Source organism: Theropithecus gelada, chromosome 13 (genome assembly GCF_003255815.1).
Source record: "Theropithecus gelada isolate Dixy chromosome 13, Tgel_1.0, whole genome shotgun sequence".
In the NCBI taxonomy this organism is placed as follows: Eukaryota; Metazoa; Chordata; class Mammalia; order Primates; family Cercopithecidae; genus Theropithecus; species Theropithecus gelada.
The window spans coordinates 91,997,159-92,023,469 of record NC_037681.1 but is presented as its reverse complement, the minus strand read 5'-3'; the positions used below and the strand labels follow the sequence as shown (position 1 = coordinate 92,023,469).

Here is a 26,311-nt window from a genome sequence, read left to right as displayed (position 1 = left end):
TCTCAATTAGAGAGCAAAACTCATCACAATGATCTGCTTGGGAAGCTAGCCAAAAATGCCAAACCATCAAAATGTTCTCTTTTGACGCATCAAACATCAAACCACTGGAATTCCTAAGCTACAAGATTTTGAACCTTGGACGTCTATTATATTCATAAGAAAACCAGTAAAATATTCCATACTAAAATCATTTAACGACTCATAATTTCAAAGTTATTGGAAATATGGAATAAAAAAGTTAAGACAACTTCATTTTTTCTTTTTTTCTTGAGACAGGGTCTTCCTTCTGTAATCCAGGCTGCAACCTCTGCCTCCTGGGCTCAAGTGATCCTTCCACCTCAGCCTCCCAAGTAGCTGGGACTACAGGCATCTGCCACCAAGTCCAGCTCATTTTTATATTTTTTGTAGAGAGGGAGTTTCACCATGTTGCTCTGGCTGGCCTCAAACTCTTAAGTTCAAGTGATCCACACCGCTTGGCCTCCCAAAGTGCTGGGATTCAGGCATAAGCCACCATGCCCGGCAACAATTTTGTTTTCTGTTTGTCATAGCAAATGTATGCATACTTGCACTAACAAAGAATTATGAGGCCAGGCATAGTGGCTCATGCACTTAGGGAGGCTGACGTGGAAGGACTGCCTGAGCCTAGTACTTTGAGACCAGCCTAAGCAACATGGCAAGACCCCATCTCTACAAAAATTAAAAAATTGGCCAGGCATGGTGGCACACGCCTGTGGTGCCAGCTACTTGGGAAGCTGAGGCAGGAGGATCACTTGAGCCCAGGAGATTGAGGCTGCAGTGAGCCATGTTTGCACCACTGCACTCCAGCCAGGACCACAGAGTGAAACCTTATCTCCAAAAATAATTAATTTAAAGAATTACCTTTCGCTGGAGAGAAACAGCTTTATCAGCCACCTGTTTACATTCTGACAAAGTGTCATCTTCAAGATTCTTTGATTTACAACGAATAGAATGTCCTCCTAGATTTGAATCACTCTTTGTAGCACTTGTAGGTTTAACTGATGGTTTTGTTCCACTGCTAGTTTTAGGCTTTTGTGCTGGTGAATGCCCCTTATCAGCAGCTTCAAGATGCTTCTGTTTATTAAATTCTGTCCCATGCCCAGATCGTTGTACCACATCTTCTAATGCTTTTTTTCTATCTAGTAAAAATATATAAAACACAGTTTCAATTGGAAAAAAATTAAGGTAGGAGCCATCTCCTGACATAATCCCATAGTGCTATTCTCAAGCTAAACAGGGAGCACACAGACAATTAAAAAACCTATACTTTATTCACTCAGAAGGCTTACATGAAGTTCCTTTATTCCCTTATACCAGTGATCCTCAAAGTTTTGGTTTTGAGATTGCTTTACACGTTTTAAAGACTACAAAGATTTGTGTTACATTTATTGATATTTACCATATTAGAAATTAAAATCTTAAAAAATTTATTAATTCATATGTTAGGTTGGTGCAAAAGTAACTGTAGTCTTTGCCACTGAAAGTAATGACAAAAAAAGTAAATTCCCATATTAATGTAAGTATTTTTATAAAAACCAACTGTAATTCCCAAAACAAAATTAGTGAAATGAGTAAGACTACCATATCTTCTTCCAAACATTTTAATGTTAGGCTTAAAAGAAGAACCTAAATTCTTTTATCTGCTTCTGGATAAAGAAAATCCAGACTCATAAAGGCATGTAATTGGAAAAGAGAAGGCCTCACAGAACTTGGAAGATCTTGAGGACCCCAATCAATCCTTGGAACATACTTTAAGAAGGAATGCCTTATATAACTAAAGGTATCTCCACTTGAAATCAGCATTTTAGACTATACTAGATACAATAAGACCTGTGCAAAGTACTATTTTTGAATTTTTCAGGCTAGTCAAGTGAAGCAGTGGGAGTGTCGAAGTACTTCTCAGATATTAACTATGGTTTCTTTCATTGTAGAAGGAGTGTGTTTGTATGTGTGTGCATGCCTGTGTGAGTTATTTCTGAGAGGGCCATAAAATCAACATTAAGTCACAGGTTAAAAATAATAATCTTTTCAAAAACATTTTAAATTAATCCATGGAATTCAATAATCAATTATTAAAGCAAACTAAGACATTTTTACCATCCTTGGTTTTTAAATATGTTGGTGGACACATACATTCACACACATTTCTTTGCCAAGTTACCAGAGGGAATAATTAACTCTGTGGGATGTGGGTCAGATCTCATTTAGCAATTCTAAAATTTAAAAAAATAGAACATTTCTCAAAATCCAAAAAGAAAGACATTTAAAAATTTAGTCAAAATAAGTACATTCATTATTTCATGGCCATCAGTGTACCTGATGATCTCACTGATCTCCTTGATATCCTTTCAGGGCTAACTGATCGAAAGCATTTTGGACTACCTCTAAATGGATTTCTAATTCGATATGGTGAACGGGATCTGGATCTGGATCTGTATCTAGAAATGAAACGATGGCAAATTCTTGGACTTCGACTTCTTGGTCTATACATGTAATGCATTGGGCTTCGAGACCGATGGAATCTGTGACTTGAGCTTGATCTTCTAGAACGCCTAGGACTGGGGGAATGAGAACGTCTTCGTGGAGTTTCATTTTCTTTTCTATTGCCCTCATTTCTACAAGTAGGGGGGAAAAAGAAAGTGATCAGCAATTTAATGTAAATTTAAATGATACTAAATGACAGAAGCACCTTGTTAAAAACAGACTGTTAACAATACCAAACTCTGATAAAAAGATATGTCCTTAAAACAAAAATCTGTTTGTTACGATGTAATTCAGCCTTATAGGTAAATAAGAAACAATCAGAACAGTTTATCAGCCCTCCAACTGCTTGGATGTCTGTTTTCTAGTTTACAGAAGAATACAATAATGAATTTCTCTGGTTCTTCCTGTACCAACATTATATCTAATTATGTTTTTAAAGTATTAAATTATGTAAGAATTTAGGAAATTATTTAAACAGATGTTTTAAATAATTTTTTCCTGAAAGATTATGCCATCTATAAATATGACTCTGATTTCTCTATGTGTGCGTACGTGTGTGTACATACCGAACCTGAGTAGAATCCCCTAGGGTATACAGAACGTAATAATACCACTCCTAGCAGTCAAGTCATTTATAACAGAAGATATCATAAACATAAAATAATAAAGTCAGAATAAAATATTTTCAGAAAAGGCTAAAGAAAGTAGATCGGGGCAGGGCTGTGTCACATTTAAGCATTGGAATAAGTTACAGATTCATAGAGGCTTTTGCATTTGCCTATTGTTTAAATGGCAAAAGTAGAACTCAAAAGAATCATTCTTAAAATTAACTGCTTACTTTTAAAATACAGTCAAGTTTTAATAATATTACTATTTTTAAAAATTACCTTCTTGATGGGAGGATCTCAGGATTCCAATCAGGGTATCTATTTTGAAAATAAACAACATTAACTAACAGCTAAAATAAGACTGTAAGGCTCAATTAATCTTTACCTGTAATATATCAGAAGGACTTTTCACAACCTTTACTGGAAATAAAATATTTTGAGTGTTCAATAAATAATCAAAGTATTATGCTAATAGGTGTATCAGGGAAACACATTCCCCATACTTTAAAGGACTAAACTTTTATTTAAGTAAAACAGCCAGTATATGCACAAAAGTGTTAAGAGGTACAAGATACAAGCTTAGGTTAAGGGTTAAAAGAGAGAAGACAGTTCATCTACTATACAGAACTCTAGGGAACACCACTCCTATCACATTCCATGTGGCAACTCACAGAATACAACACGAATGGCGCCCCTTAACTTGCACCAAGTAGTCCTCATGAAGATATATGCAGTGAGAGGAATCAGGAGAGAATTCACAGAAAGGGCTGCTTTTCAAGTAGCCCTTACAAAGACCTATTAATAGGAATGGATTAGGTTAGATTTCATGCAGTGGCAATACATAAACTAAGATTGGAGGCAAAACATTGGTGTTTTGTTTCAGGAACTAGTCTAGCTGCAGCATAGAAATGATGAAAAGGAATTACAAAGGGGGAAACTTGGACAGGCTGTCTGTTGTTTCAAGTAGAGACAAATTATGAAGAGCCTTAAAATCAGGTAATGAGGTTACACACAGGAAAAAACAATGGGAACTTAACAAGCATTTGTAAGAGAAGACAACAGGAATGTTTTCAGAACAAGTGTAAAGGAACACCTGGAATTAGGGGGAAAGATGAGAGCTATTTAGAAATCGGGCATGTAGAAGCCACAATTATAGCCCTAAGAGTGAGATTAACACAAGATGGAGTTTATAGAAAAAAAGAGCCAAGGACAGAATCTTAGGCACATTGACAACTTCAGAGTAAAGCAAAGAAAAAGAAAAAAAAAAAACAAAAACAAATGATTAAGGAGTAATCACAGAAAAAACTAGAAGAAACAGTAATACCACAGAAGCCTAAGAAAAAGGCTATATCTTCACTCTCAACTTCTAGAAAATCTGAACTCTAAGAGGCATGTGGACAAGCTGATTATATTAAATAAATCACTACATTTAAGAATACAATTTCAGCAGCAAGATGAAAGCCAAGTAAGGAAATGGAGGCAGAAAACTTCTGACAAATCACTAAACAGGAAAATTAAGTTAGGTCAAATCTTAGTAAAGTGGTTTGTCTTGGTTGCTATTTGCCTCAGACAGTGTTAATAAGCTAACCCCACAGCAATTCTCAATTCCCTTTTCCCTTGTTTCCCTTTACTACAATGGCTAAAAAAGCTAAATATTTGCTTTCCCCCTATCTCTAGAAGATAGCCAGTGATAGGTTCTAACCAATGAGACATAGGTACAAAACCCCTGACAGATATCTGAGAAAGCTTCTGCCTCATTCTTCCTACTTTGAGAATAGATATATTGTCTGGAGCATCTTTTAATTATGAAGGGACAAGCTATGAAGACAAAACAGTTAACTTTAATCCAACATACCCATCATCTAGTGTCAACAATTCCCAATATATGGATAATTCTGTTCCATCTATTTCCACGCTTTTAAAAACTTTCATTGCTCTGTACTATCCAGGAAGATAAATTCCTAGTCTTACAGTGATTCAAAGTAAATCTTTTATCATCAAACCCATCAAAAAGTGGGTTTCACTGTAGATGCTGTCATTTAATGGCTATGAAACTTAAAGCCAGTTACTTAGTATGTGTAAGCCTTAGCTTTCTCACATGTACATGCTGGAAATGAAAGTGATTAACAACACATCAAAGTTATTAAATTTCCAGAGCTCTCTGGTTTATGGTTCACAAGAGCTTGAAGACTATCATTCAAGAGTTGGTAATAATGGTCAGGCATGGTGGCTCATGCCTGTAATCCCAACACTTGGGATGTTGAGGTAGGCAGATTGCTTGAGCTCAGGAGTTTGAGACCAGCTTCGGCAATCCCGTCTCTACCAAAAATACAAAAAATTAGCTGAGCATAGTGGCACTTGCCAGTGGTCCTAGCCACTCAGGAGGCTGAGGTGGGAGGATCACCTGAACCCAGGAGGTGGAGGTTTCAGTGAGCTGAGAGAGCTAGTAATAAATAATATTGTTGATCTTCACTAGGCTCAGGTTCACCAAGTTTAGACCTGTTCACTAGGTAACACATGTTCTCATCCCTGCTGCCCAGGGCAGAAAGATAAAGCATGTATACATTCTGCAAGCAGAATCTGGAAACACCTCTATCCTGCCCAACTAGTCAAAAATGTGCTTCAGAAGCAGTAACGCTCCTAACATAGGTGGTATAACATAACTATTAAGAGTAAGGACCTAGTTAACTGATATTACCTTTGTCCCAATGTGATGCAATAAATATACACATCACCAATGAAGTATTTGCAACAAAAATGTTCTCAGTGAATTTAATGCTAAGGAAACAAATAGAAAACTATATAAAGTGGGACATTCAACAAGACAAGTTTCCTGGACATTTCAAGGAAAAAGTCAACACTGTAAAAACATCCTCCTCAAACAAAAAAAAAAGATGACAAACAAAACAAAGAGTAGGCTATTCTAGATTAAAAGAGACTGCAATACATAAATCTAAACTGAATACTGGATTGGGGGTATGGATGGGGCAGACAGGAAGAGTTATAAAAGGCATTCTGGAAAGAAATGGGAAAATATGAATTTGGCTTATATATTAGAAGGAATTGTGGAATTACTGCTAATCTCCTTAAACGTATTGTATTGTGGTTATGCAGAACAATGTCCTTATACTTAGGAGATAGATGCTGAATTTAGAAATGACGTCTCATAATGTCTGCAATTTACTTTCAAATAGTTCAGAAAAAAGTATGAAGATATAATAAAGCGAATATTAACAAATGGTGACTATAAATGAATAATATATAAATGTTTTCCTTCCTTTTTCCCTTCAATATTTTATTCTGAAAATTTTTTAAGCCATAAAAAAGTAGAAGGGATGATACATAAACGCCTATGAGCTAAACTAGTTCCGTTTAACTATTTGCTGCATGATGGCAGGGAAACTGTCTCTGTGCCTCAGTTCTCTCACTGATAAAATCAGGAAGAATCCTTATACTTAACACCCCATAGATGGTTTTGAAAACTAAATCAATTATGTAAAGCACTTAGAATGCCCAGCACACAATAAACATAGTATAATTACCTATTTTTAATACTAAAATTCTGATGCACTGTATCTTTCCTCAACTATTCTTGTGTCATAATCCAGAAAGATCCAATAAAGCCAGAGAGAATAAGCCATAAGAAAAGAAAAATCTAAATATACATCAAGGGAGGAATGAGTAGAAAGAAGGTATATCCCCATAACGCAGCTTAAAAGAATAAAGAATGCAGATCCCAAGCACCTAACCAAATCTAATTTATTTATTAAATTATTTTGCAGTGGAGAGAAAGTCATGAAGCAATTATTCAAGTGCATACAACCTCAATGTGATGGTTAATTTTGGGTGTCAACCTGACTAGATTGAGGGATGCTTAGATGGTTGGTGAGGCACTCTCTGTTGGCGTGTCTGTGAGAGTGTTTCCAGTGAAGATTAGTCTGTGAGTCAGTGGGCTGAGTAAGGAAGATCTGCCCTCAATGTGGGCGGGCATCACGCCATAGGCTGGGAGCCCAGATGGTACAAATAGATGGACAAAGGTGGAATTCCCTCTCTCCACCCCTCCTTCCCTCAGAGCGGGATGCCCTTCGCCTCCTTGTTCTTGGACATCAGAACTCCAAGTTCTTTGGCCTTTGGTCTATGTGACTTGCATCAGCAGACTCCTGGGGCTCTAGGGCCTTCTGCCTCAGACTGAGAATTATGTTATCAGCTTCCTTGGTTTGGAAGCTTTTGAATTTGGACTGAGCCACACTACCAGAAGCCCAGAGTCTTCAACATGCAGACAGCATACTGTGGGACTTCTCAGCCTCCATAATTGTGTAAGCCAATTCCCCTAGTAAATCCTCTCTCGTGTATCAATACATAGGCATACCTCAGAGATACTGTAGATTCAGTTCTAAAACATCACACACCAAGTGAGTCACATAAGTTTTTTGGCTTCCCAGTGCAAATAAAAAGTTAAATTTAGACTATGCCAGTCTATTCACTGTACAATAGCATGTTTTTAAAAATGTACATACATTAATTTAAAAGCACTTTATTGCTAAAAAATACTGATGATCATGAGCCTTCAGCAAGCTGAAATCAAAGATTACTGATCACAGATTGCCATAAAAGGTATAACAATAAAGAAAAAAAATTGAAATACTGTGAATGTGACTCAGGCACATAAAGTGAGCACATGCTGTTAGAAAAATGGCACCGATAGGAAAGAGTCCTGACCGGCCCAGTAGAGACAAGGGAAGAGGCAGGCCTTGGATCTGCCACTGTGATCAGAGTGAGGCCAGGTGAAGAAAAATGTGCAGAAGGTAAGAAACTGTGAAGGCATCATGAGGCCTGTTAGGAGACACAGCCTGGAGAATTATGAAAGATATACTGTTGTTTTAAATTTCAAACCACAGTTACCTGTGTAACGAAAGAACTCTTAAGCTCCACAATAGGAAAAGGTGGAAACTGACCCAGAGGATGCCAGATCGAAGGATATATCCAGTTGCAGTTCTTACCAGCACACAGGTGCTAATATACACACTGTTCATTTTCAGCTTCAGCTCTTGATTGCTTTTGGCAGCAAAAGCACTGCTCAAGGCCCAAACGAGAGAGCAATTTGGTATTAGGAGAATGATTAAGATGGATTCTTGAATGGTGCTCCCCAAAAGATACATACATATATTATGTTCCAATCCCTGGAACTTGTGAATGTTACCTGATTTGGAAAAGGATCTTTGCAGATGTAATTAAACTAAAACTCTTGAGATGAAATCATCCTGAATTATCCAACGGGCCCTAGATCCAATAGCCAGTGTCCTTCTAATAGCAGGGCAAAGGGAGGTTTAAGAGAAGGTGGTGTGAAGACAGTAGCAGAGATAGGATTGATGGGCTACAAGCCAAGAAATGTCAACGATTGTCCCCCGTCATTAGAAGTTAGGAGAGAAGCATGGAACAGATTTTCCCCCAGAGCCTCGGAAGGGATGGTGGCCCGGCTAACACCATGATTTCAGACTTCTGGACTCTAAATAGAAATTTATTCTCTCCTAATTTAAGTCAAAAAGAAAGAAAAAAGAAAAAGAAAAATGGCACCAATAGACTTGCTTGACACATGGTTTCCATAATCTTTCAATTTGTAAAAAAGGCAAATTATGGGAAGTACAATAAATCGAAGTACAATAAAATGAGGTACGCTTATATTTATATATGTCTCCCCTATTGATCTCTGTGGACAACCAAAATACACTTGATATGGTTAAAAAATAAATACAGTAGAACATTAAAGTAGCAGGCATGGAAAGCAAATGCTTTAAAAATCAGGGTCCTAAGTGTATGAAAAAATAATAGGTTTACCTACACAAAAGGCTTTAATAGGTATATACATACCATTTGCTCAAGTAAATTAACGTAGCTATAATCCTCTTACTAGCATGAATGACTCTCTAAAATAAATAACTCACTCCCACCCAAATAAAAATTCACCTTCATAAGAATTAAGATGTCCCACTGGGTACCTGTGGGAAAATGCTGCTTTGGAGAGATTTTTCAATTTTCAACTGTATTCCTTACAGTGGCAGTAAGGCATATCCAATTCAGGTAACAAATTATCTCCCCATGATAACCTGTATTTGTCTGTACAGCATCTATATAGAATACTAACCCCGATTTCTAGTCTTCATGCAAAAGATCCCGGTGACGCTTATCTCACTCTCAACACCAGGACCAGACATGACACAAACTGAGGTGGACTACCCTATTCCCACAGCCACTATAATGGGTTTCGGGATGGACAACTAACCCAAAGTGAACCAGAGTCAAAACAAGGACTTCTGCCAGAGTTATGGAGAAAGAAGTGCTTTAAAGAAAAAAGGTCAGATGGGAGAGACATATATTCTCAGAACCTCCCAAGGCTGTGTCACAGGGTGAGGAGTGGGGTAAGGAAAACAAAAACAAAACAAAACAAAAAACTCCTAGAAATGCCAGCTATACACATCACTTACATCCAGAACCGTGGGGTCCATTTTGCTATGTGAAACAAGTGTGTCCAAGATTTCAGAAGGCCAATGCAAAAGACAACAGCTAAGAAAGAAGTATTTCTGACACTAATTTTTATTTGAGCATCCAATATAGCTGCTCCTGAAACTATTAATAGAACCACCAACCTGATTTAAGCTTCCCAGTTAAATAAACTGACAAATTCTCTTACTTCAAAAAAAAAAAATTTTTTTTTTTAAATAGGCTGTCGCCCAGGCTAGAGTGCAGTGGCACAATCATGGCTCACTGAAGCTTCTATCTCTCATGCTCAAGTGATGCTACCACCTCAGCCTCCCAAATACTATAACTACAGATGTGTACCACCATGCCTGGCTGATTTTTTATTTTTATTTTGGTAGAGACGAGATATTGCTGTGTTGGCCTGAACTCCTGAGCTCAAGCAAGCCTACCTGCCTCAGCCTCCCAAAGTGCTGAGATTACAGTCATAAGCCACTGCAACTAATCTGCAACTTTAATCACTTATGACCAGAAGGATCCTCAATAATAATCTCAAATCCATTTGCCCAATAACACGTTACTGTCAGTCTGGTGGCTAGGAACAGTTTAATGGTATTAGGGAAGACAGAGTTTAATCTTACGGTACTTCAAGAGATACAGGAACATAGTGTTAAAATCATACTTTTCACCTCTATGGTGAGTAGGGAAACCTTCACAGGCGCCCTGTCTTTATAAGAAAAAGGTGGAAGAATTGAAAAGCCAATGTTAAGGAAACAAGACATCTAGCTTGTCCATCCCTTACTTAAGGTATATTCTGAAAACTGGTTCTAAGTCAGAGAAGAGCTTTAGTTCCAAAATTAAATACTGGTGTTTGGTTTGCACTGATTTTCAGTGACTTGTCCTATGGGAAGAGGTGGAGATAGGAGAAGAAAGGATACCTGCTCTGATATAGATAAAAGATCCTAGGGAAGGTAAGCCAGCAAATAATGAACTAATGACATAAAAAGTTTACCTACTGGGAATTAAGCTAGAAAATTGTAAGAGCAAAGGATATACTGAATTCTACCATTTTGGAAAAATATTAAATATACTTCCACAAAACTACTATTTTTTAAAAAACAATAGCTTTCCAAAAATATTTTTCTCCAAAGTATTATACTAAAGGTATTTAACAGTCACATCTGAACATTAACTATGTTGTAAATATGCTATCTATAATAAAGAAAAAAAAGTTCTTACTGTTGACGTAACTGTCGACAGCTCTCAATATGAGTAGATGTATTTTGATGCTGAATCCAATCCTATTGTAAAAGGAGAAACGTGTTGAAATTAGAATATTCCTAATGTTGATTAATGAATTAGGCTTTTAAAAAAGACAAAGAATATTTTTTTTTCAAAAATTAAACAAACATACTCATAAATAGCACTTGGCTGCTCAATAAAATTTTCACAAACAAAAGTTAAAGGCCTCGAAACAAATGCACTTAATACCATACCTCACTGATCCCATTTGAAAATATTTTATTACAGAAAACATTTTAAAAATCAAAACCATGGCTGCTCATTTTGAAATCAATATATAAACTTGGAGAAAATAAAAGCATGGATCAGAAAAAACTTACTGCAAATATAAAAACAACACACCAGAAAACACCAAAAAAATCTACGAGTAAAATGGTATCTGTGAAACAGCATCTTCAAAATACAGTATTTCAATGACAAAATACCTCTAAAATTCAAGCTAACAACATCAACAATCAAAAAATGCCACCTCATAAACCAGTACCATTCCATACAAGGTACTCCCTACACTGGCAAATAAGATTAGGAAAAACAGGGGAAAATGCTACTGATCAAATCTATTTTCAAAATTTAAAAGTAACAACATTTCAAAGATACAATATCCCTTATATACAGAGCTTTACAATTAACACAATGCTTTCTTTTTTTTTTTTTTTTTTGACAGAGTTTTCGCTCTTGTTGCCCAGGCTGGAGTACAATGATGCGATCTCAGCTCACTACACTCTCCACCTCCTAGGTTCAAGCGATTCTCCTGCCTCGGCCTCCTTAGTAGCTGGAATTAACAGGCATGCACCACCAAGCCTGGCTAATTTTTGTATTTTTAATAGAGACGGGGTTTCACCATGTTTGTCAGGCTGGTCTCGAACTCTTGACCTCAGGTGATCCACCTGCCTCGGCCTCCCAAAAGTGCTGGGATTACAGGCGTGAACCACCATGCCCGGCCCAAAATGCTTTCTTATACATTACTTCATTTACAAATAAATCTGTCCTAAAATTACAATCTGTACCCATAAATAACTCTGGAAGATACATCTGGTTTAAAAAAAAAAAAAAAAAAAGGCCAATACAGTTTACAAAGATACAGTTTCCAAGGTGAAACAATTAGTTAAAAGCAATATATATGTTACTCAATGTTTTACTGTTCCTCCAGCATTTGGAAAGGCAGAAAACTTACTAGATAACTCTGTATTTCAACACTTTGCTTAAGGAAAATGTTATTATTTGTTTCCATTTGAAACACATTTTAGGTCATTAGAAATTTCCACAGTTAAAATCACGGTTGACAATAATTTTGGATTCTGCCTTGGCAAGAACTATCTGAAAGAAGGTACACTGATTTGCAAGGCTCAACATCAATTTAAACTTAGCAACAAGGTATGACAAATCCTAAACTATTTCATTAAGCCATGGAACTGATTGTGGACTACAAAAAAGAAATGTTTGTACCTCCTGTTTAGTAATACAAATAGAAAGCTAGAAGAGACTGGCAGTTAAGAGCCTCTAGTAGTACTAAAACCCGTATTTTTAATATTAATTGGACATTGTTTACATCAAACAGACACACTGGTGCAGGCAGTGGGTTGGGCATGATTTATTTGAACCATAAAGTGTGTTATCTGAATACGTTGCCAACATTCAATAATCCAGAGATTTTACCCCCAAGTCCAGATTTCCAGCTTTTCTTGAAAAAATAGGAAGATACAGTAATACAGGATACCATTCTTATAGCAACTATCACCTGAAGATGATGGCTGCCCTATTTAAGACACACTCTTCTCAGTTCAAAACACGATGGCTGCCCTATTTAAGACATACTCTTCTCAGTTCAAAACACACATACACATGTTCTCTTAGGCTTGCTTCACAAATTGACATTACTTGCTTTAAGCTCAGTAAATACACCCACCCCACCCCAACTTCTAGACTCTCTAGTAACAGTTTCCACATTAGATAATAGTCCAAAAGCAGCACTGTCTCCCCAAAGAAAAAGTGATAAATACCTACTAGCAGGAGATGCTGCAAGGACTATACAGAATTAGGCAGGCTCAGAATGAAACTGAAAATATCTACTCATATCAGGGCTCACTTACTATTCTCAACAGTTTTTTATTGTCAGTACTTTCTCAAACTGAATTACTTCAGTCATTATGACACAGTTCCTAAACCAAGGAAAGTTTCTCCTTTAAAATCTGAACCCCAATTTAACAAGCAAATACATTTCACATTCTCAAAGTACATCTTCACAGCTACAGTTTCAAAGACTCGAAGGTGGGGAATATACATATTGTCAGATTTACTCAGTAGGAAAAAGTTTACAATCGGTAATTTACATTTATTGGCTTCATATTTATGTCATATATACACACACACAAACACTTACGAGGCTGCAAAATACATCACAGAAACGAGAGGCAGTGTGTACTATCAAAATCTATCTTCACAAATCCCCATCATTTGGCCACTTAGTAGTGAAAAATTCATTACTTAGATGAGCCCCATTCTGCTGCGCTGTTAAAAGGTGTGTGTGTTTTTAACCGCAATCTAGGTGAGCTCTGATGACTAAATAATTTCCTCTCCTCTCAAATTTTTACTTTTATCTCATTAACCCAGGTTTTTACCATCTTATACTTGAACACTTAGAGAAGCTTCCAAGTGGAAGTCCTACTCCACATCATCTCATCTCTATTTACCCTGCATACTTCAGTCAGGTTGCCCTAAAATATACTTCCAACATGTCACTTCACTTATCAACAGACTTATGTAGCTTTCTAATGCCTCTCACCTCAAGTCTAAACTCCTAGGCTAGCTCTTAAAGGCCTTTCATACTTACTTATAATATGCTCATCTTTCCCAACTGCCTCTTACCACTATGAAATGTAATCTTCTCTCTAGACCTTTGCCTCTCTGTATGTTGTTGCCATCCCTCCTCTTCTTTTTCTTTTTTTTTTTTTTTTTTTGAGATGGAGTCTCGCTCTGTCACCCAGGCTGGAGCGCAGTGGCGCGATCTCGGCTCACTGCAACCTTCCGCCTCCTGGGTTCAAGCGATTCTCCGCCTCAGCCTCCTGAGTAGCTAGGATTACAGGTGTGCATGGCCACAACCGGCTAATTTTTGTATTTTTAGTAGAGACGGGATCTCACCACGTCGGTAAGGGTGGTCTTGAACTCCTGACCTCAGGTGATCCACCCGTCTTGGCCTCCCAAAATGCTGGGATTACAGGCTGTGAGCCACCGCGCCCGGCCCCCTCCTCCTCTTTATACAGGCATATCTAAGCCTCTTTATCATTCAAGACCCATCTCCAACCTACTCCATCAAGTCTTCTCTCCCACATCATTCTAGTTAAGACAGACTCAGTGCATTCAGTAACTGTAATTCCATTAGTCTAACTAGGCTATAAAAGTCTTTTGATGTCAGGATGCGTATTTATACTTCTTTTTAAACACACACTGCTACAAATACAATAGTTAAAATAATTAAATTGGTAAAATGGTAATGATTAAATTGGTAAACTGATGATGCTGGCCTGAGTGATACACGCCTGAAATCAAGATCGAAATCTCTGTTCCCTACAGCATATCCAAACAAGTTAAATAAATCACAAAACTACTTGTTGCCTTCTAATTGTTTTAAATGTCTTGGGAGTATAATTTTTCTCCTCAATAAGATTGAATAAACTGCTTAATAACATCTAAAATTTTACACAGTTCCTCATTTCTGCCCCAGTACCTAATTGGAGTCAAGCACAAAATTGGTATCCACAAGTACATACTAAATTAAATGTACATCTTTTCTACTCTACAGAATACAAAACTTCAAGTTCTTTATTTAAAGATATATTTTCTTGGATTCATTATGACTAATTAAAAGTTCAAAATAAATTTTAAAAAAAATTATGTGGTATCCCCAGTCACAAGAACACAGAGAGACTAACACTCAATTCACTACTTAGGCCAGGGCTACTTACAGATTACAATTAGGTGATACGAATTATTCTAAGACTTTCCCTTTTAAGGACTTTGCTATCCCTTCTGATGGAATAAGGCAACTATTATTTTAATAGAATTTGGCACATCTGGCTAAAATGGGGTAGAACACTGCTTTCTTTTGCTGGGGTTAACCTTAAGAAAATAGCAACAGATCTAATCAGATTCATGTTGATGAAAACCTAGTGAGTGAATAATGAAAAGAAAATCAAAAGGCAACATTGGAAGAAAAGAACAAGAGCATAACACAATAGATTTCTAAGCCTAAGTATACAACCAATTCCAGGCCATGGCCTTGAATCAAAGCTTTTTCCCATGTTAGTATATTCTCTTCTGACCCTTTACAATCTAAATCTATAAATCACATTAGCAAATAGAAGAAACAGTGATTGCCAACCATACGTAAGTATATAAAATTTACTTGGAAATTCCTGCTCAAATCTACCAATGATTACAACTGAATAGTATGTTCTACATTATAGTACACTTTACTGCCTCTACAAAATACTTCCAACTACACTATCAAAGTACCTAAATCTTCTTTATTTTTTAAAGATTTTTCTCTACAAATTTCTATCATTTCACATTATTTTTTGAGTCCACAGCTGGTACCAGAATAATTTACTGCACCTTGACTTATTTTTGCTATGAAGTTATTTTAGAGAGCTTCTTCTAAAAAAATACTAGAAATCACTAGTCTACATAAAGTCAGGAAATATTTAAATCAACATTAATTGTGATAACCAAGACAGGTATATATGTGCAAGTCTATAATATACTGTCTCTTAAATGTATGCATTACAAATGGGTTATACCATCTCTTCAGTACAAATGGGTTATACCGTCTCTTTGTATTTTTATACTAACAGATCCTTTTAAAGAAAGGTGATTCCATGTGACATTGTCTTGTAAGTACGCAGCTTATGTTACATAAATTTTATGTTGCGTAAGTGGGATAACTAAAAGTTCAAAATAAATGGACAAACTATTAAAATATGGTGTGCCCGGTCATAGGAATAGAGTAAGCCTAATACTAAACTCAGTACTAAGGCCAGAGCTACTTAAGATTACAACTATGTATTGAGGCTGCAATTAAAATTACCTTCTGCTACTTCCTTAACGCCTAGTTAACAGCAGTATACATATCAGAATTTAGAGAAAACTTTGGCGCTGAGCATCATTATACAGTGATCTTTTTTTAAAAACACTCACCTTCAAATGACTACATTCTACGTTACATAGAGAACACAAATGTGGAAATATTCTTGGAGATGCTGCATAATAATCATTCATCATAGAAGGAGTAGGAAGTCTCTTCATCTTCTGGGCATCAGCATGTGAAAACTTTGGTAGCCAAGATGCTTTCACAATACCAAAGGGAGATCGAATGGGAACGTCAGCCTGTGACTGGTAATTCTTTTTACTTCCTCTTGATCCAACATGTACGTTAGATGAATTAATCACAGGTTCATGTGGGATCCGCTCTTGCTGGCTTACAGCTGAAATTAATTCCGATGAAAAAGGTTGCTGGTTCATAGATGGAGGAATCAGAGATTGACTCATCGTCTGGCTAACTGTTTGGTTAATGGATTGGTTGACGGATTTTATGGGTTCAAGGACTGACTGTCCTCCCGAAATGTGTAAGCCTGACATCTTGGCTCCACTCTCAACTGGGAAAAAGGACCGATTATTGGAGGACTCACCGGGGAAGTCCATTTGGCGAAATACGTCTTCAACAGGAAACATAGAATTACATATCACATTTGGATTGGGAACAGATGCAGAGATGTTCTGCTGTGACTGAAATTCATTCTCGACCTCATCAGTTGGAATTTCAGGATCATAAATACGTACTTCAAGTGGATCTTCTGTGTAGCCATATTTGCTTGCATGCCCATAATCTATCACATTACTTGAAACTGCTTCACTACCAAGGGTTTCTTTATTTCTGCTCTGAGAAGGTAAATTAGGTAATCGGCGCCCCATTTTTCGCATTCTTATATCCCTCAAAATTAATGGCATATTTTCAGGAGTCAGTTGTTCATCAGGATAGCGACTAAGTTCTTCTAGGTCTTCATTAGATAATCCAAAACTTGCTAAGATACTTGAGGCACTCTCTTTTGTATAGCGGCTCTGTACTTTGGGACTCTGCTCTGTAACCTGTGTTACAGAACTCTGTTTCACTGCCACTGATGCAGATATATGAGGCTCATCATCCCATCGGCTACCATGAGGCTTCCCCTTCTTCTGTTGTGCTTCATGAAAATCCAGTTTTTCTTTGGTCAATCTTGGATCAGTTCTGTGTTGAGTTACCTGAACATTCATTCTCTGTGGTCCCATATTCTGGTAAGATTCATGGCCAGCAAATCTGTGTGGAATTCCACGTGCTCTCCCTGCTGGGTAAAATCTTGGGAGACCCATAGATCCAGGCCTCATAAATGGTCCTGGAGGCCTCATCCCAGAAGGGTTAGGTGCTCGTGGCCTTTGAAGTGGAAAGTCTCCTCGAGGATTAAACCTGGGTCTCGACATGGCTATTTTCAAGAAAGCCTGATTTAATAAAGTATAAGGTGGTGTTGAACCATGTGAGGCAACGGCATTCAGCTGCTGAAGCGCCAACTGAGTCTTAATCTGAGCAAAGTGCAAAGGAGATGGGCCCAACAGAAGTGGGTTTGCAATGCCCAGGTTCAAGGAATTCACAAGTGGTGCGAAATTTTCCAAGAATAACACAAAGCTGAAAGTTAAAACACAAATATTAGATCATTTTAATTCAAACTACTTCATGAAGTGGGTTCTACAGCCAGTGTAAAACATTTTGAAATAAAGCCATGAAACCATTCTGCATTTCATATACTTTTAGAGTAAGGGCTTACGAGGATTTAAATTTCCCAAAAACTTTCTCTTCTTTTCTTTCCTGAATGCAGAACACAAGCCCCAAACCTCAAGTCAGAGTTCATGTACATTGTGTTGTTCTGGGTGCTGTCCTAGGTGCTGAGCAGTAATTACAACTCCTTTTACATAATCTTGAAAAATACTGGGAATTTATTTCACGCTGTAATACTGGGAGAAAAAAAGATGAAGGCATTAAAATACTTTTAAATGCACACATATTTAATATGCATGTTATCAGATAAACAAATAATAAAAGTAAGAACTGTAAGCCTAAAAGACCCATTTTTGTAAAACACAAATCTTCCTTGGAATCAGCCTTCACATCTAATCAATCCCACAGGGCAATTAAACTACACTTATGTTCATATTATTAAATAGTTGTTTCTTGTTAGATAAAAATGTGCTGTCAATAACTTGATTACAGACTCTAAGAAAATAGTAAGCAATGGCATGGAATTTGTTATAACACAGAACATAATACGTAACAAAACCAGTAACCCTTCCCTTGGATTCCCCCCATAATCAGTTTAGACGAATATATACGGATAATAATAATGATTAACTTTATACAGCACTGTCCATATGTCAGTCAGTGTTCTATGAACTTTAAATGATGCTCACAACAATCCTGAGGTATGTACAGTTTTACAGAGGAAGACACAAAGACACACACAGGTAAAGTAACTTACAAAGACAAGTGACTGCTGAGATTTGTATTCAAGGTTATCTGGTACAGTAATCTGTGCTCTTAACCATTAACAGATGTGAGCAAAGTATCTTACAGTTTCCAGGCATTTTATTAGTTAAAACTGGTTGCTGACCAGCCCATCAGACTATACTACCCACTTCAACACTCTTCTCAGAAAACAGTAGTTTAGCTATCATTCAGGACCATGGTCAGCAGCCACATAACTTGGGTTTCCTCCTGCAATTAAAAAATTTATGAGTACATAGACTATGTTGGTGCTTTCTATCAGGACCTCACTTTTATGCATGACTGAAATGCATGGTGGAAAAGGTGAGGTCTTGAGGCATCTACAATCATTATAAAAATCAACATCATGGATCCTATTTGCTAACCATCACTGTCTGGTTCAAGCTACAATTCCATCCATTACTTTACTATATACTTTTCTCTTTATTTATATATAATGTTATTAATTGTTAATTTGGCTGGGAAAATGGTCTTTATCTGGTTAACACCCTCCCTTCCAATCATTTTGCATGCTGCCATCACATTTAACCTTTGCAAAAAGGACATTTTTACCACACAACTCCTCTGTTCAAAAATCCACAAATTTCTCATTCCCTTTATTTCTTAGCTTTATTAAGGTCCAACCAATCTAACCAATCTCTCTAATTTTATCAGACAGGTATTTTTGTTATGTCTTTGTTCTTATTCTTCCCAACTCTCTTCATCTCTTCCAATCAAAAACAAACCTTGCCCTGGATGCTGACCTGACTTTATTCATCCTTCAAGGTCACCCCCATTCAACCTCCCCTGACTACCAATGCCGAGTGAGTCTTCCAATAACTCGGTTTTTTGTTTTTTTTTTTTAAAGACAGGGATGCGCTGTTACCCAGGCTGGAATCCAATGGCACAATCTCGACTCACTGCAACCTCTGCCCCTCGGGTTCAAGCCATTCTCCTGCCTCAGCCTACCAAGTAGCTGGGATTACAGGCATGCGCCACCATGCTATCTGGCTAATTTTTGTATTTTTAGTAGAGATGGGGTTTCGTCATGTAGGCCAGGCTGGTCTCAAACTCCTGACCTCAAGTGATCCACTCGCCTCGGCCTCCCAAAGTGCTGGGGTGTGAGCCACATCGCCCAGCATCCAATAACCTTTATTTATCGCTTGTACCATTTTTGGATTCTTAATATCTTATATTTTTGCGCTCATACACACATGATCTTTTTCAACAACCTAATGCCAACTGAAGGTTTATATTCATGGCTAAGTCTTATCCCCCAAGCATATAAACCCTACTCCTACTCAAAAGATCCTCAAATATTTGTTAAACTACCTAAATGATCACATCCAAAGTATTCATTATTAACATGCACAGGTTAATTTTCAAATTAGAATGAAACACAAAAATACATCAAATACATACATTTTTGATTCACCAGATACAGGCTGCAGACACAAGCTTACCAAACAATGATACCCAAATTCTGTTAAAAAGTTCATTTATAACAAACTCATGGTCTTTTTAAACAATCATAAATTATATGAAATTGTGCCTACCTTCTACATAATCTCTTCCAAAAACTGTCTTCACCCAATCCTAAAAGATACGCATTGCTTATGTAAGCAGTTTATCATCTAGTTATTACAATGCTTTCTGAACCACTTATTCCATTTGGTGAAGACTCCTCTTATAAATTCATAGCACAAGCTCTTCCAAAAAATGTTTCTCCCCCAAAATAAAACAGCAAATTTCAATCAGTGATCTAATTACTAAATGTAATTGTGAAGAAGTATCATTTGGAATCATCTCCATTTTGAATTCCTTAAAGGCAAAAAATCTACTGTGTATTTCCTAATGTGCCCAACATTGCATTACACTGATTCACGTACACATTTATAGAGGTTAAGACAACTGCCCTTGACAAACTATTCTCCAGAATACTAGAGTACTCTGAGCGGTCTTCTACAAAGATGTTCCCTGGCCAAGAAAGTTCGAAGGGAACCATACTTGAGTTTTAAGAGGGGCATAATGTCTATTAGCATATTAAAGTCTATGAGAGGCTAGGTGAGGTAGCTCACTCACACCTGCAATCCTAGCACTTTGGGAGGCCAAGGCAGGCCGATTACTCTGAGCCCAGGAGTTCAAGACCAGCCTGGGCAACATGACGAAATCCTGTCTCTACAAATAAAAAAAAAAAAAAACCAAACACAAAAATTAGCCAGGCATGTTGGCTCGTACCTATAGTCCCTGGCTACTCGGGAGGCCAAGGCTGAAGAATCGCTTGAGCCTCGAAAGCAGAGGTTGCAGTGAGCCGAGGTTGCACCACTGTACTGCAGCCTGGGCAACAGAGTGAGACCCTGTCTTTAAAAAAAAAAAAAAAAAAGAAAAGAAAAAAAGCTACGAGAAGCCCTGCTGTAGTTTATCAAAATCCTTTTTACATTTTCCACTTCCCAAACCTGGGTTTCTATTCGTAAAACAGGCATTTGCTTCCTATGGTAGGTTTCCCAGAATATAAATGTTAAAAGAGAAACTTTCCTACCTATATACCCAGGGGTCATGTCTGAAATATTTAGTAACTGGTAAAGCACACGCAATGAACAATCAAAACATAGGTGCTTTACAGTGTGGAAGTAGACTCCTAAGCCCCTCCTTTGTCTACCACCCTTAAACTGTTAAGGGTTTAAGTTGCTGTAGCACGAGAAAGTAGTGTTGGGGCATCCCTAGGGAAGGAACTAGAAGAGAAAAGGATGTGGGGGTCCACCCTTGGAGTAGCCACTACTTACTAATCATGCTAATCATGGAAGAATTATTTCTGTATTTAACACAGCAGCGTCAGTGTGTAGTCACTATTAGTCCTGCAAAGACACCAGTCTTTCATAGAACAATCTGGAATTCACATGAAGAGAAGAATTAAAAGGCATTTTCGCAGTTAAGGAATTTCAACTATCAATATGCAGAGGTATGGCCTGTTTGCATTTTTTAGGAGTCTTTAAAAACCACACCTGACCTCCCATATGGTTAGTCCCATCCTAAAATCTAATATAATGAAGATAGAGTAATAAGTTGGTAGCCCTGGCTCTCCCTAGAAGATCTCTCTCCCTTCTCTACTGGGAAGAAAAGTCAGAGTTCTGTTCAGCTACAGTTATTTACTGAGCATTCTGGTCCCAGGACCTGCTAGCTAGAGGTAGGAAAGTTTCTCTTCTAACATTCATATCCTGGGAAACCTACTAAAGGAAGCACATGTCAATCTTCCAATAGGTCACTTCTGCCAACTTCCTTTCTGAGAACAAGTTTCTTTAATCCTTTCAGCCAATGCTCCTAACTTACCTCAAGACGCCACACAAATTTCATACTTTTATATGTAGTATATATCATTGTAGTTTGTATTTATAGTTACATTTTCACACAATAACCCAGTTGATATAAAATCATCATCTTCCTATGCTACCACCTCATTTCTAATCCTGGTAGAGAAGTTTCTGATGAAATACTTTGTCAAAACATCGTTAAAAGAAGAATTATGGGCCAGGTACAGTGGCTCATGCCTATAACAGTTTGGGGGCTGAGGCGGGTAGATGGCTTGACCCCAGGAGTGCGAGACCAGCCTAGGCAACATAGAGACTTCACCTCTATAAAAAAATTAACAAAAATTAGTAAAGTGGTGGGGCATCCCTGTGGTTCCAGCTACTCAGGAGGCTGAGGCAGGAGGATCACCTGAGCCCAGGTGGTTGAGGCTGCAGTGAGCCATGATTGTACCACCGCTGGGTGACAGCGCAAGACCCTGTCTCAAAAAAAAGAAAAAAAAAAAAGAAGAATTATGATCAATTACTTTACCATACATTTGTTCAACTGTCCCAACTTTATTAGAATTCCTACTAAAATCACATGATTCTTAAATTAAAGCATGACACACAATGTTGGGCATCGGTAAGAAGTAATAAAGACATTTTTAAAAATACAGGTGGTTCACATCTGTAATTCCAACACTTTGGAAGGCCAAGGCAGGTGGACTGCTTTGAGCCCAGGAGTTCTAGGCCAGCTTGGGCAACATGGTGAGACCTTATCTCTACAAAAATGAGAAAAACAAGCATGTTGGCTTTTTAAAACTAGCTACTCAGGAGGCTGAGGCGGGAGGACTGCTTGAGCCCAGGATGTCAAGGCTGCAGTGAGCTGTTTCCACCACTGTACTCCAGCCTAGGTGGCCAAGCAAGACCCTGTCTCAAAAAATTTATATAAATAAAAAATCTGCCTATGACCTACATGCCAAATAACATATCTTCAATGGTTAAAAAAGTAAGTATTATGTTGCCTCTTCTTTGTGAATGAAATTTAAGGAGTACAATGGTCACCCTTCTCTGAGGTGAAAGTATTCCAAGATCCCCAATGGATGCCTGAAACCATAGATGGTACTAAATCCTATGTATACTGCGTTTTTTCCTGTACATACATACCTGTGATAATGTTTATAAATCAGCTACAGTAAGAGATTAACAATAAAAAACAATTAAAATATACCATAATAAAAGTTATATGAATGTGGTTGTTCTCAAAACACCATTCTCATACTATACTCACCTATTTTTGGATGGTGGTTGACTACGGGTAACTAACTGCAGAAAGTAAAGCCGTGGTGTATACTCATATTTCACTTGCACAATTTTCACTTTTAATTAAAACTGTTAAGTACATTTTTAATCATTTAGCAAAGTTTGTCTTCTATCATTCATATCCACTCCAAATAAAATGTTTTAACTAAAAGGATGCTTGTTATACTGCAAGCTTTCTATTTATAAAGTATTATAAAGTTTCCTTTTGCAATTACATAATTCTGAAGTCTTATTTTTTCAAATTTAACTTAGGTGCTCCACCAACAGCACTTTTCTTTACTTTGTCACTTAACTTTTATGTCTTTCTCAATCAATTCAAGGGAATAAAATTCCAAGATTAAGTATCAGGCCATTCAGGATATTTTTTTAAATACTAAGTACTCCCAAGAAATTTTGAGAAAGTTTTTCTTAGCAATAAATCTAGAGAGTAAGTTCAAATTCAGCTTTTATCCATACAAAATAATTATTGACATCATTGTTCTAGGTAAGGAAGGACCAAAGATATTAAAGCCAGAACAGATCTCTCCTTCATACAGCTAACATTCTACTTTTTAAGATGGAGCTAGTATCTCATAAAATTAGAGTAAACAAAATGATAAAATATATAGTTAAAAATCTCTTGAAAACTTCCCTTTTCATGCTTCTGCAATTATAAAAGCTTGTAGAGAGATTGGAAACTGGTCAAATAAACTATAGTACATCCATATTTTCAGCATCCACTGGGAGATTTTAAAATGTATCTCCCTCAGAAAAGGGGACACTACTAAGTAAAGGCTTTTAATGACCAGAATCAGAATCCATACAGACAAGACAGGAAAATTCTTCTAGGTTGGAGAGAATTTCAGAATTTGGACACTAGAAATAGAGGGCAAGCTATTAATTTTAACAGGAGATGGTGTGATGCAACAGGAAAATATCTGAGATTTTTTTGGTGGGCAGAGGGGAGCATAAAGCAGTAAATTCAAACTCAAACTATAAGAGTCTGTCATCCATTTGTCAAAAAGGTCTATGACTCCCAAAAGGTTAAGAAATTCTATTTAGGGGTGTCAGAATCTACATTTTTAAGGCCTCAATTTACATGGTTAGGAGACAATCTAATCTCTCTTCTATTCCATTTAATTTTCAGCTACTGGCTTTCCTACACTGCTACATGCCTAATACTTTCTACTGGATCATCACTTCCGTACATCTCAACTTTGCTAAACACTGATTTTTTGTTGTTTCTGTTTTACTTACTGGCAGGCAAGAACATTTAATAGGGAATGACAGTGGGTCACACATTTCCTTCTTACAAGTGTCCATCTAAATCCTGCATGCCACTGTGGGATGGGGTGAGGAGATACATCCTAACAGACCCTTCTTTTTCCCCTTTTTGATTTTAGTGGAAAGGAGTAAGTTCAGAATCATTCACTCAATGTATTAAATATCTTCTGAGAGCCTAACATGACAGTAACCAGGCTACTTCCTAGTTTTAAAGCCAAATAAAATACAGTTACATTCCTACAACCAAACTGCTAACAATCTAACAGAAAAAAACAAATTGCAGTAAGGTTTGTCAGAATTATAACAAAGCTGAAGTATCAGAAAAGGATTTCTGGAAGACAGAAATGCTTGAATTGAGTTTTGTAGCATGGCATCTTCTACATTTGAGGAAACTAGTAGAAATGAGATTTCAAATAATGTCTTACTAAACGTGTGTTTACCAAATTTTCAAAAATTTGGAGTATCCTAAAGTCTCTGGATAAAATACTATAAGCCAGTTGCACTGGAAATGATAGTAAGTAAATTATAACTTATTAATACTTTTTCTGACAAAGGCATAACATTCAAGACAAGAAAAAAATAGCTTCAGATAAAACATTAGAATCTTTGCACCCTCAGGACTATTTGATAAAAGTCAGCTATGAAGACAGAAAAAAAGTGTTAGGAACCAACATCCCTTATGCCATATGTCAGCTACTGTTTTTAGTGGCTTTTTCAATCCTCTGCTCTCTCTATACCAATTCTCTTACCAAATTACCAAGATATAAAAAAAATAAAATAAAATAACTCCATTTCTAAACATAAAATTCAATGTATTCCTGTCAATACTTCTCATATGTACTTTTCTTTTTCCTCTCACCACCATCATCATCCTAATGCCTTTTCTTTGGCTATTACAAACTTTAAATCTACAGTTATCTATGCAGATTCACAGAGGCACTGGCAAAAAGGGGCAGAAGTTACAGGTCAAGTGCTTAATGAGTAAAATAATGTGTCTGAGATTTTCTTTAAAATAATCTGGGCAGGGGTGAGGGAAAGAGCCAACATGTGTAGTGGGGCAGGGGGTGGTCGTGGTGGTAGATGAAGGGAGTTTGATGAAGTAAGACACGTAAAAATACTGGCTGTGGAAGCTGAGTAATGAGTCCCTAAGAATTTATCTGCGCTTTTTTCACATTTCTGAAGATTTCCAAAATAAAAAGTTTAAGTCCTAAATATTAGGTATGACTTTTTTTTTCTTTTTTTGATATGGAGCCTCACTGTTACCCAGGCTGGAGTGCAATGACACAACCTCAGCTCACTGCAACCTCCACCTCCTGGGTTCAAGCGATTCTCCTGCTTCAGCCTCCCGAATTGCTGAGATTACAGGCGTCTGACACCATGCCCGGCTTTTTGTATTTTTAGTAGAGACAGGGTTTCACCACGTTGGCCAGGCTGGTCTTGAACTCCTGACCTCATGTGATTCACCCGCCTAGGCCTCCTAAAGTGCTGGGATTTCAGACGTGAGCCACCATGCCCGGCCAGTATGACATTCTTAACAAAACGAAAAAAATGGGACGAGTAAAAAACAACGAACATGAGTTAGTGAAGATGACATCATTCTTCTCAATCTAACATTATCACATCAAGGTCTGACAAAGCCAAATCAGCTAAAAAGCTGATTAACAAGCAATGTATAAATAATAAATTCAGATTTAAGTCTAAAATCATTTAAATTATACCCTATACCCTTCACCCTTCCTTCCCACTTGACTTTTTAGCTATTACTAAACAGTTTGATATTTTGCTATCTTTGTTTCATTCTACCTTTTGGTGGAAAAAATTAATTTGTAAAATTTAGAAAGTAAAATAAAGCAAAACAAGCAAAGTGATCTTGGTAAGAAACCTCTAAGAATTAGGTTATATCACAACGAAGAAAATAAACCCTCTGCCTTTTTAAGATAATGATGTAACCTGAAAACAATGTGATAAGAAACAGAAACCAAAGGCAAATT

General features: G+C 37.1%; 1 protein-coding gene across 5 annotated transcripts in view; it reads right to left on the bottom strand.

Moving 5' to 3' along the window:
• Nucleotides 1–26,311, bottom strand: part of ZNF638 (zinc finger protein 638) — a 152,553-nt gene that overhangs the window by 63,192 nt on the left and 63,050 nt on the right. For 4 of the 5 annotated variants that reach the window (XM_025353709.1, XM_025353710.1, XM_025353713.1 and 1 more), the window contains exons 2-6: nt 16,080–17,598; nt 10,824–10,885; nt 3,390–3,428; nt 2,335–2,633; nt 880–1,157 (exon numbers count right to left, since the gene is read on the bottom strand). In XM_025353709.1, coding sequence (XP_025209494.1) covers nt 880–1,157; nt 2,335–2,633; nt 3,390–3,428; nt 10,824–10,885; nt 16,080–17,598 — 2,197 coding nt within the window. Of the gene's footprint in view, nt 1–879; nt 1,158–2,334; nt 2,634–3,389; nt 3,429–10,823; nt 10,886–16,079; nt 17,925–26,311 lie in introns of all 5 variants that reach the window. The other variant, XM_025353712.1, reaches the window with a different exon arrangement.